Source organism: Pseudophryne corroboree, chromosome 3 (assembly GCF_028390025.1).
Source record: "Pseudophryne corroboree isolate aPseCor3 chromosome 3, aPseCor3.hap2, whole genome shotgun sequence".
NCBI classification, from domain to species: domain Eukaryota; kingdom Metazoa; phylum Chordata; class Amphibia; order Anura; family Myobatrachidae; genus Pseudophryne; species Pseudophryne corroboree.
Window position 1 is genome coordinate 624,909,584 of NC_086446.1, and position 13,079 is coordinate 624,922,662.

General features: G+C 45.5%; 1 protein-coding gene across 4 annotated transcripts in view; it reads left to right on the plus strand.

The window, feature by feature from the left end:
* Positions 1 to 4,671, plus strand: part of PANK1 (pantothenate kinase 1) — an 89,227-nt gene extending 84,556 nt beyond the window's left edge. For all 4 annotated transcript variants that reach the window (XM_063961683.1, XM_063961685.1, XM_063961684.1 and 1 more), the window contains one exon: positions 1,132 to 4,671. In XM_063961683.1, coding sequence (XP_063817753.1) covers positions 1,132 to 1,188 — 57 coding nt within the window. In that variant the 3' untranslated portion in view covers positions 1,189 to 4,671. The remainder of the gene's footprint in view (positions 1 to 1,131) is intronic.
* The last annotated feature ends 8,408 nt before the right edge of the window (positions 4,672 to 13,079 follow it).

Sequence of the window (13,079 nt, forward strand, 5' to 3'; positions counted from 1 at the left end):
ACAGAGCTTTTGATGCACTCCCGTCAGGGAAGTAAGTTTATACCAGGCGCCTGGAGATTAAATAGAAGGTGGTGCCCTCCAGTGGCTACAACTTGCACGTGTTGATGTACCAGCAACTTGTCAGTAGTACATCTAGGAGAATAAAAATTCCTTATTGCCGCTAATTGTGGCTATAAGAAATCTTAATTTTCAGGTGCTGGCTACAAATGTTAATGAATAGAGCCCTGAGCGGAAGTTTTATCAAAGCTCAAAGAGAGATAAAATTGTGTGAGATAAAGTACTAGCCAATCAGCTTCTGTCTGCCATGTTACAGGCTGTGTTTGAAACATGACAGTTAGGAGCCGATTGGTTGGTACATTATCTCTTACAATTTCATCTTTCTCCAAGCTCTGATAAATAGCCACCTAAAAGTTTTATTATAATAATTAGTGCATTTCCTGAAAACTCCTGCTCTCCTGTCTTTCTTCATATAAGACACAACAGCAGGGCTGTAGCTCACTACACACACACACACACACACACACACACACACACACACACACACACACACACACACACACACACGCGTGTTGATCTGTTATCACAGTCATACGCATTCCAACACTCTTCATCAGAAGGGAGCTGCAAAGGGGGGTTGTGACCTGGACAGCAGTCAGCAGTGACTGTAACAAGTCACTATGAAATGAGTAGAGAAAGCTCTGTCCTAGTTCAGCAGTGCCCTCAGTCTTTCCCCCTGCAAGCCCTCCCCTCTCCTCCCTCCGACAGCTGGAGCCCGGCAGCCAGTCCTCCAATGTTTCTGGGAGTTAAGCCACCGCTCCCATGACACACCCTCAGGTTAGGGTAGTTCCTTGCAATCACTTTGTCACTGCCCAGTTCCCACCTAGAAACACTAGCATATGTCTATCCAGCTCAGAATAGGATAGACATATGCAAAAATGCATATATTTGCATGTCACCATTGGCATCCGTGCACAGAGATCCGTGTAACTCAATCAGTCCCTGAAGCTGGTGTTGCCTTCCTGTTATGTGTATCTATTGAATCATCACTTCAACAGTTTGCTTGGAAACAAGGAACCTATTAACAAAGTATGTTGCTATCTCCTTTTAATCTATTTGAAATTGATATTTTAGGGCTACTTTGGAGCGGTTGGAGCCTTCCTGGAGCTGCTGAAGATGCATGATGAATAAGAGTCATTAAGAGAAGAAGCGCTATATATTTGCACTCCTCACATCTGTTGTAGAGAGGACCCTTCCAAAGTTCCAAGAGATGCATACAAAGCCATTTCACACCTGTATGTTGTGTCTCGTAAAGACACCGAGTTAGTGTATATATACCTATGTATATTTTATTGTAAAAACAAACTGTGCAACATGGCCAAACGTACTGTAGTGATTTTAGAACTAATTTAATGCAGTAATTATTTGTATTTATTTTAATTTTTGTTTAATGTATATAGTCTTTTATGCCTGTCATTGTGCAGGGATGCTGCTGTTTTAAACATAGAGATCTCAGATTTATGCTTCTGTGGCATTTAATATAGTTTGAAGAGGGTTTAATCTGTAAAAGATAGCTTCAGTAACGTGGTTTGGGTTGGAGGGTTTAGATGTCCTCTTGCTTGAAAATACAGCTTCATAAGCTTTATGGATAATGTCCCATGGAGTCCTATAACCTAGTACTAAAAGACATTTACATATTATTTCCCACCTCAGATCATTTATACACCCGACACACCCCTTCCTTTTGTGGCAGCCAGTTTTGGTGGAGAAATACTGGGTCTTCTTTCCCGAATTAGGTGCTTTGGAGTCCAGCTAGAATTACACATCACCTGGAGGCATGGCATTGGTTTCTGATTGCTATCACTGCAAAAAGAACAGTGGAACAGCCTCATTACATTGTACACAGCTACCATGCAGGCTATCCTGGTAGTTACCCCCAGCTTCTCATCACCACAATAAGCAGATAGCTGCTGAAAATGAAAAACAGAACCAGCAAAACGCAATCTGTGTATACATTTGGATGGGCTGTTAAGGACTTGGCTCCATAAACTAATTTAGTAATACACTGCAACAACGCACAATATCCTGCATACTCTGTTTGTTTTTTTATTTATCACTAAAGCTAATAGATTGTTTCCACAGATGATAAATTCATGGGGGAGGGGCATTGACAACTTGTGTTTATAAGAAGCCCACCCTAGTGACATAGAAGAGAGAATAACTGCAGCATTAGAGCCTTCGGACCAGATTGGGAGCACCCACATAAAACTAAATGTTATATTTGTGGTGTAGTTATTCTTAAATTTGCCCAGAATTTACTGTCTTTTCAGTTTTGGGAACTCCAAGCTCTGCTTGTGTTAGATGTACGCGACACATGCACAATAGGTACTGACTCATGCATAGCACTGACTACCTATGTTCTAATGGTGCAGCCCCCTTACAGGACTCAGACAACTGAAGGGAGCAATGGTAAAGGGGGCTGTGTGTTATACGTTTGTCTGATCTGCGACATCTATTTATGATTACATTTTGTTATGTACCATTTACCTGCACTTTAAGTAGTGAAAATCTGAGTTTATATGTCCTGTGAGCAGTAATAAGTGTCTAGCCCAGTGGTTCCCAAACATAATAGGTTTTGTGTGCTTGTGCCCAGATGATAAAACTGACGGAGGTACTGACTAAGGGGGTTATTCAGAGATGAACATACGCCAGATCTGCGTTCATCTCTGCACATTCTGGGGGCTGGGCAGTATGTGTGAGGCCGCCGCCCGATGCGTCCGCAATCTAATTGCGAATGCATCGGATCTAACGTTGACCCCTGGCAGTGCAGTCCAGCTGCGCTGTCAGGCGGTCAGCGGACATTTTTTTGTATCCGAGTGGCTGCATGTAACATCACTCAGCCACCATGAAAACGGTCCCCCCCCCCCCTTCGCCCTGTCTCCCCATCGCTGTGTTGCCCCCCCAAAAAAAATGCCATCGGGGATACGACCGCAATATCTGTGTCTGCGCAGCCGCTGTGCTACCATCTGAATGACCCTCTAAGTCACCTGTGCTGTGGGGATGTTTTGAGGACTGCATTTGGGAACCACTGATCTAGCCTGTTATAATTATAACTCTAAGAAAGTTGTTTAGTTAATTGCAAACAGAGGGCACACTTTGATAACCCCTATAGCTCATTGAAATACACTGCTTACAGAGATGGCTTCATTTTTCGCAGCTCCAGTTTAGAACACGCAAATAGTAATGACTCTATCCTGCATTCAATCTGCCCACGGTCCAGCTGCCACCTGCAAAGCAGCCACTTTTCAACATGAATTCCTGCACACAGAAGATGCTTATGCATTGTGCCATGGTACTTTTGCACATTGTCTGTGACCTCTGCAGATTTAATTGCAGAAAATCTAATTTTCTGTTCTGTGCAAAATTGTCAATAAAAAATGTTTTATATAAGAAAAACTGTTCATTCCCACATAGAGTGATACAAAATGATTTCACATTAATTTGACATTGTTGACAAATCACTTCTTGTTGCATTGAATACAGGAACACATGTTAAAGTTACAAAAGGGCGCTGTATTAAAATGCAGTTGTGGCACCAGATGTTTCATTAGCATACAGTAAGTGTTTTTCTACCTTCCTTTATTGTAGCAACTTCTCTTTCTCAGCCAAGTTTTTTGTTGCATGTGTCTGTTATAGGGAGCACGTTTTAGGCTTACAAATAGTGGGGACTTCTGCGGATTAGCCACAGGATAAAATATAATATTGCTGCTGCTTCAATTCACTGCACCTTATTGTCGGCTATTGTGTATATTGCATCTTGGTTAAGAGTAAAGTTCAGTGGTTCACTGAGACTTGGCTTTTACATATCTTTTGAATAATCTAGAATTTTTTTCTTCTGTTATTGCCTAAATACATTTGTTGTCGTACAATGTATGACACTAGTTACCAGCCCGTCAAAATGACAGAACAACAGAACAGTAATGTCAATGCGCACCCAAATGGAGCAACAATTGAATTGCTCTGTCAAGCGCCATCTAGTGACCTCCGCTGCGAAGAACACTTGAATTACCCCCATAGAGGTGAGGAGCAGTGATATTATTGTTATATAGGATGTATCATTCTAATTCATGTGTTTGTAGCAATAGCAATGCTCAATATCTCCAACAGCCAAACTGCATGTTTGCTACAATATGTCACACAGTACTGTAGTTAGTCCTTATGGACAGGTGTGTTCAGTCTGTCAGTCAGATAAGTGCAATCAATGAAATGAAATAAAATCTATTGTTATTTAAATACCAGATTTACATAAAAGTATCAGTGCAAAATGCCTGTAAATATCAATATCATATCAATTATTTGTGTGCTTTTTGGATGTCTCTTCAGTATCATCTACATTTTATTTCTAATTCTATTTCCAAACATGTATGATGAAGCTCTTACAGAGACATGCCCACCTGTATGAATGGTTTAATATACTGGTGTTTAGATTTACTGTGCCTGGCCCCACCAGGTGGTCTGTGTAAGGCAGAGGTTCCTTTATAAAACCTTGTGTCACCAGCAGATGGCATGGCAGCCCTAGAACTTACCTCCTTATTGTGTTACATCCAGGACTTAAACATCTCCATTGCTAAAATGGGCGGGATCCGGACTGAAAGTCGACAGTAACTAGGTCGACAATGTCTAGGTCGACCACTATTGGTCGACAGTAATTAGGTCGACAGGGTGTCTAGGTCGACAGGGTCTTTAGGTCGACATGTTCTAGGTCGACAGGTCAAAAGGTCGACGTGAGTTTTTCACAAATTTTTTCTTTTTTTTAACCTTTTCATACTTAACGATCCACGTGGACTACGATTGGAACGGTAATCTGTGCCGAGCGAAGTGGTAGCGGAGCGAAGGCACCATGCCCGAAGCATGGCGAGCAAAGCGAGGGGACGCGGTGCACTAATTGGGGTTCCCGGTCACTCTACGAAGAAAACGACACCAAAATAACATTAAAAACTCATGTCGACCTTTTGACCTGTCGACCTAGAACATGTCGACCTAAAGACCCTGTCGACCTAGACACCCTGTCGACCTAGTTACTGTCGACCAATAGTGGTCGACCTAGACATTGTCGACTTAGTTACTGTCGACTTTCAATCCCACACCCAAAATACACATTTACCATAGTGGGTGCATCACCTAGCACTTGGGTTGTTCTGAAGGTGGCAATCCTCTTTATTGTACGGTCATCTGATAAAGTCATTTGGTATGAAGAAACTGTGCTGTGTCTTTATTTCTAAAATATGCCATTAAGTACCATTTTAACAATAAGAGGGTTCCACTGTAAAGCTAAGCCCAGTTTTAGATTTTAATTCAGTTTGTACTACACTATATTAATGAAGCCAATGTAACACCTTGTAAAGGAGCATTTGTAAACAGATGTTTAATTACTTTATGTTGTGCATTTTATTCACATTCTATATCTCCCACATGGATGGCAATATAAAGGGTCCTTAATATGCAAGATGCACCAGTGGCATGGAGCAGTATTTTGGGAGAAGGGGGAGAGTTTAAGGACAGCCAACACTTTCACAACCCCATGTGATGCCAGCATTCCCCAGTGTGGTTTGTCGCCTTGCCCATGTGTTCCCTGATCCAGAGAGCTACAGTAAATATTGAGATGTATGATATTCTTTTCTAGCTGTAGGGTGAAGGCAGAAGAAAAAATATTAACAATTTGGTACATATAAATGAACAATGTGATAATGTGATAATGTGTAATGGAAAAGTGACTGGAAAGCAATATCCAAGTCAGTTACTACACTAACTAAGGGGGTGATTCAGACCTGAGGCTGCTAATTTGTTGTCCTGCATTCACATAATCATCGCCCAAGGAGATTGTAAATTCGCCTGTGCAAGTGTGCGTTTGCATGTGTATGCCGTGCTACAAATGTCCCTCAGTCAGCGGACAGCTGCAAATACGTTTGCACCACACTCCCCATCGAATGATTTTACCAGTGTGTGCAGTATGTGCGCAGCCCAGGACTTACTCCTACAGTGCGATGAGAACAGACTGATCGGGACTGGAGCTGACATCACACACCCTCCCCGAAAACGCTTGCATTTTTCCGTACACACCCAGTAAACGGTCAGTTACCACCCACAAAAGGCCTCTTCCTGTCAATCACCTTGTGAACGCCCGTGCAATCTAAATTTTCGCACCAGCCTGTCACTGTTTGGCGATGCCTGTTTGGTGACGTGCGTCCGCATTGCGGTGCATACGCATGTGCAATCTATCGATAATCCTGTGCGAAAATGCACAGCAGCGATCAGGTCTGAATCGGGCCCTAAGTAGGGTTACTGCTGAGAAAAAAAACTGTTTTACTATGATAGACTTTTTTTTCTAAAACCAGCAGATTTTAAGTATAAAAATATGTTGTATAATGTCACTAAATTCTTTATTTTCATGTAAGTGAATCAGAAATTGGTATAGTTTATTTCTGTAAATCACATAAATAATGTCATAAAAGATTTTTTTTATAGTTTGGAAACCAAATTGATTTCCAATAACTGGAATTAAATGTTTTTCATCACAGATGTACTGCTAATGTTTCATAAACATAGTTTATTATATTTCTGTTGCCTGAAGAAGAGTAATATTTCATATTGTGTTGAGTTTGTTTATCTTGACAGTACATTTGTTTCTGAATTTTCGTCATATTTTTCCTTAACTGGTGTGTCAAACTGTGTCAAAAACTCTTTGGACGTTTGTTCATACGTACTTGTATATTTCATATCATAATTTCTACCTTGAGGTTATTAATACTTGCCAATATTGTGTCTGCTTCCAATAAAACTGCCTCAGTTGAATGTTGTTGTTTTGTTTCCTTTTTGGAGCATTTGATATATGATATTCAGTTGATATGGTGTGCAAGGCCTTGTACCCACTGAAATGACATTACATACATTTGCTAGCATTCTGATTTGTGTTTTGGGTGCTTTGTCATAGTATTCATTTCCTAACCCTTCTGGCTTTATATCATGTGCTTAAGCTCCAGTGACCTCCTGAACACCAGTAAAAAGTCTGTTCACTAGTGAATGTGAATTCATTTTTTAACACACATGAAACACCCACTGGCCTTAGTTAATGTTTAAGAAGTTTAAACCACAACAGTATGAATTTTACATTTGTCCTAATCAGGGCTGCCACCAGAAATTGTGGGGCCCGGGACTGAAAAAATAGGCAGGGCGCACACACACACACACACACACACACACACACACACACACACGTCCTCCTCGCTGCTACTTGCTGATTGTAATTGGCAGCGCGGGTGGCTGGCAGCGGCAGTGGGTGGGCAGGCAGGCAGCCCGCCGCGATGATAGCTGCACAGTGACAGTGCAAGCTCAGCAGAAGGGGAGCGGTGACAGCGGACGCCGGGATCTGAAGAGCAGTGTAAATGCTAGTACATACTTGCCTACTTTTGAAAACTAGTTTCAGGGAGATTTTGTAGTAGAACGTGCTGCGCTGAGATGGTGTATCATGCTCAGTAGCGGATCTTGCCACGGGCAAGCAGGACTTTTGCCCGGGGCGCCGGCGCCATCCAGAGGGCGCCGCACCAGGGCAAGATCCGCTGCTGCTGTGCCCCCCGCTGCCGCTGGCCGCTGTGAAGGGAAACTAGAGTTTCCCTTCGTGGAGAGGTCCTTTATTGTGCGGTGACATCATCGCGCACCGCACATTAACGGACCTCTCCACGAAGGGCTTCACAGCGGCCAGCGGCAGTGGGGGGCACATTTCAGAGCGCTACAGTAGTCTGTACAGGGGGCGTAAATGACCACGCCCCCTGTACGAAGCCACGCCGCCCGGGGGGCGCAAAGCCCCAGAACCGGCCCTGATCATGCTCTGCCCAAAGGGTGCACCTAGCTCCACCTACAGGCATGTCTAATGCCACAAAGGGGTGTGCCCCAAAGTTTTATGCGCAGAATGCTGCCAGAGGAGGTTTGTTTGTGTACGGGTGTCTCTTGTTACTACACATTACTTACACACATGGAAACATTAAAGCTATATAGATGTTGTGCACAGGGTATTACACAATCAGAGCATTACAATTGTGATTGCACTACAATGTAAGTAATGAGCAGACTGGCATAAAAGTGCACATTTTTTGTTATGCTCAGGTTCGCAGCTATGTGCATAAATAAATTACAGAGCTCACCGACACTTAGGTTGAAAACTATAATATATTTCAAGTTCAACATAATTGTTTTGCTCCATTCCATTACTTTGCTCCTATCAGTAGCCAGTGGTCAGTGCATAGGGCAGTCAGAGAGGCAAAAGGCCATTATTACAGAGAAAATATATAACAGTCAGTAGATTGGCAATAATCATGTAGCCAGGTAGAGAGGTTACTTGACATGTAGTACAGGCATATATACACTTGCTATTATGGACCTTTCAGAGGGTGACTGGCGCCTGACGGGCTGTCAGGACAGCAGAGGAGTTATGCTGGTGACTGCCTCCGGGCACACACACACACACACACACACACACTGGCCACTTACCGTTTCCTTCCTGCCCAGGTTACACTGCTCCTCTCTCTTGCTAACTTCCCCTGTCACGGCTGGGATGCATTGATGCTGTGCCAGATCCACTGCTGCACTCCCGCTGTCACCCCAGCCGCAGCTCCGTCACCCCGATGAAAGGCAGCTGTTGGTGTCGGGCTCCAGCTGGCCTTCCCTCGCTGTTGTTGCATGGTGGAGGAGATAGTGACGGCACAGCACAGGAGCAGGGGTACAGTTTTCCGGGCAAGGCCACTCCTACTCTAAACTCCGCAGTGGCCGGCCCCTTGTTTCCTGATGTAACATCAGCGCCGGAGCAGTGGGGAATCCAGGACATCCGGATGGCTTGGACTGACTCTGGATTTTCAACGGGGCAGTGCAGGATCCGGTAGATTTGTGTAATTTCCTCGGGGCAGCAGGAGACTTGGCAGGCAACCGTGAGTCTCCCGCAGGATGCGGGAGGGTAGGTAAGTATGTGGTAGTAGCACTAGCAGGCGGCCAGCCACGGTCAGTGTCCCCGAATATCCACGGCTGGCCTGTTTGAGCAGCCCGGGCCCTCCACTCTGTCAGAGTGGCCGGGCCCAGGACAACTGTGCACAGGGCACCCCCTTGATGGCGGCCCTGGTTATAATACAGCAGTAGTAAGCACCAGATGCAGTCAAAATGCCGGCTGTCGGGATCCCAGCGTTCAGAAGACTGGCGCCGGAATCATGACAGCCTGCATTTTACAGGCGGGTGAAATACTGACAGTTGCAATTCCCACTCGGTCGGTGGGTCCACACACCAACCGAATGGGAATAGAACCTGTGGCGAACAAAGCTCGCTATCGGGCCTGATGCGTGGCAAGCAGACTCGCTACCAATATTCCAGCAGACGGAATGCCGCTGTTGGTATACTGACAGCTGGCATCCTGTCTACCAGTATTACATACCAGACCCCTAAGCGCATATGAACTATTTCTAGTACGTGTGAACTATAAGAAGGTGTGGTGCAAGTGGACAGTGGGTTATGGGAGTAAAGGATAGGGAGGACAGGTGGGATTGGAGGGTGGGTGCCAATGGGAGACACACACAAAGGGGAGGACAGAGACACTGGCACACATACAGGTTGGAGACACTCACAAGTATGGAGACAGGCACAGAGGGTTGGCAGATAAACAGTGGATAGAACAAACATGGGGAGAAGGGGTGGGCAGGGAAGTAGTGGGGACCTTATACTAAAGTTCTCTAGGGAACCTGTGACTGTAAGGAAAAACCACACAGAAGAGATGGTGAAGAATGGAGGACAAGTGAAGGAAACACAGGCACACACTAAGCAGTGCAGCCTGTGTAAATGCTGTGTGCTACCTCTAAAACAGTTTTTCAAATATCCTTTTAGAGCATAGGTTCTCAAACTCAGTCCTCAGGACCCCAAACAGTTTTCTCAGTCACCTAGCAGGTCACGTTCATTATTTCGCTTGTGATTCTGTAAAGAGGCCTGGAAAAAAGGAACTGTTTGGAGGACTGAGTTTGAGAACCTATGAGAAATACTGGATATGCGATGTAGAGCATGGCTCTTCAAACTGCTGCCCTCCAGCTTTGGAACTACACATCCCAGCATGCCCTGTCACAGTTTTGCTATTAAGGCATGCTGAGGCAGGGTGTGCTGGGATGTGTAGTTCCAAAGCAGCTGGAGGGCCACAGGTGAAGACCTATGTTGTAGAGAATATCTGCATCTTGAAACAATTAGAATCTTGAACACTTCCCAGTGCAGGATGTCTGCTCTCTATTGGACCTGCATGCAGTATGGAATACTGTCTGTGAATGTGTGCTACCTTGTATAAGTTTCACCTGATTTCCTTCATTACGTATAACCAGATAAACTTTGCTCACAGCTACATATTTTATCCTTGTGATACCACATCTGCATGGCATGCCTTCAGACCCTGTTCTGTGATGTGACTCCAACTGAGGGTTATAAGCTGTACGGCAGGCAGTGTTGAGGATTTAGGGGGTAATTCAGACCTGATCGTTGCTGTGTGTTTTCGCACAGCGGGCGATCAGGTCCAAACTGCGTATACGTATGCAGGTGTATCGCATGGGTACAAAGCGGATCGCCGCTCAGCGATGGGCTTGTGCGACGGATCTTTTTGCACGGGCGATCGCAAAGAGATTGGCAGGAAGAAGGCGTTTGTGGGTGTCAACTGACCGTTTTCAGGGAGTGTCTGGAAAAATGCAGGAGTGCCCATGTGTTTGCAGGGAGGGTTCCTGACGTCTATTCCGGTCCCAGACAGGCTGATATGATCGCAGCGGCTGAGTAAGTCCTGGGCTGTGCAGTGACTGCACAAAATCTGTTTGTACAGCTCTGCAACACATGTGTTCACACACTTGCACAGCTACAATACACTCCCCGTGTAGGCGGTGACTATCTGATCGCAGCAGTGCTAGCAATCAGGTCTGAAGTAAGCCCATAGTGCCCTGTGTTACACGTATGTCAACAAGTTCTCTCTCAACTCAAGATGACCAGGAATGGAAGGCAGCGTGCCCCAGCAACATGACATGCCCTGCTGCGCTTTCCGTAATCCTCCCTGCTATGTATCAAAGGCGCCACTGACGACAACTGTCAGAGCCTCTGTACCTGCATATAAATAATAGTACACTTTGGTGCTATTGAATTTATAGACGAATAGTGGCTAAATTAGGCTGATTTAGCAGTAACTAATTTTGCCCTATTGGGGTACCTATAATGGGTGCAGGCTATGCGGACAGAGCAGTAATTTGTTTACCAGCCACCCGACTACCCCCTCAGTATCGCAGTGTGCCAACACCCACAATGCACACCCTGCACCTATATCATTGGACTTACCTCTCCAGTGTCACGGCCCTAGGCGATGCTGCCCAGGTTTCCTACCTCTCAGTTCGCTTGTGAGGGTCCAGCGTGCTCTTCGCAAGCCTGCAATAGTCACAGCAATTGGGGCTGGGTCCTATGTATTTGATGATCCTGCCAGCCCAGCAGCATGGAAAACACTATCTTGCTTAGTATCAGATGCCCAGTCTCTGACCAATCCCATACAGCCTGAGTGTCAGCAGACACTCCCAGCCAATCCTGTGTCTCTTATAGCCCTTTCACACCGCAAACCCAGGTCCGGTTCAGGGTATTTTGAATCCGGGTCAGACCCTTTCACACTAAACTTTCAACCCGGGTTATTGCAGGGTTGGCTCCTTTTAACTCAACCTGGGTCAACAATTAAAACACCATGGATGTCATTTTAAATTGACTTTTTTTGGCTCAGAAAGATGAGGTGTCAGAAGGGGACAAAAGGAGAGGGTGGGGACAGCTCACAGCACTGCAGGAATCATGGCTGACAGAGCTATGTTTTTATACACAATTGCATCTTTAACTGTTCCAGTAACATACCTCCCAACTGTCCCGTTTTTCACGGGACAGTCCCATTTTTTTGGGACTGTCCCACCCACGGGCCGCAGTGTCCCGCAGTGGGGGGGGGGGGGGGGGCGCAGTTGGGAGGCTCCTGTCACTGCTGCTCAGAGAGTGCTGGGCATGCCCCCTCAGTGGCGGTACAAAGAGGCGTGACTCGCGATCACAGCTCTGCCACTAGACCACGCCCCTTTCATATAGGTCACCCCCCATTTTCGGATGCGCATGGCGCGTCCCAAGGTCCCTCTTTGTACTGTTATAAGTTGGGAGGTATGCAGTAAGCTGCCTAGCAATCTCTGCCTCACCCCTAATTGTTAATGCTCTCTGTTCTCTCCTGTGTAGCAGGGCTCAGGCTGCTGACATCATCAAGGCATACATAGTACAGCCAATCAGCACTTTTACATGAATGCAGGGTTGAATAACCCGGGTTGGACACTTTAGAGTGCACATTGACCTGGGTCCAACCCGTGTATAACACTGCTTTTATACCAGGTTGAAATGCAGGGTTACTCCACCCGGGATATTTAAAAGTGGTGCTTTTATATTGTACCTTGACCCGGGTCGAGCTGGCTCAACCCGGCAATATCCCGGGATATATTTGCAGTGTGAAAGGGGTATAAGGGGTTTAAAGCTTCCTGCTTCTCAGTGTCCAGGTATCCAGTGCCATAAGTCACACAGCTCTGTGTGTGAGCTTTGAAGCTGCGCTCCTCTGGGTATTCAGCTACTGCACAGTACCTGCGTTCTCTGAGCTCCTCTATTTGCTACCTGCATTACAATCTGCATTTCCAAGGGATCATCCAGTGTCATCATTTCGTATTCAGCATGGTCAGCACTCCAGTGTCATCATTCCGGATCCAGCCCAGTCAGCACCACGGTCGAATTACAGTCACCATCGGTTCCAGTCCAATAATACAGATACCATCAGTTACAGATACCATCGGTTCCAGTCTGATAATACAGATACCATCAGTTACAGATACCATCGTTTCCAGTATGATAATACAGATACTATTGGTTCCAATTCGATATTACAGATACCATCAGTTCCAGTCTGATACCACAGTTACCTGTAGCACCATCTCTAGTGCTAGCCCAGGTTACCCAGTCAGGGGGCACGGCTGGCCCAC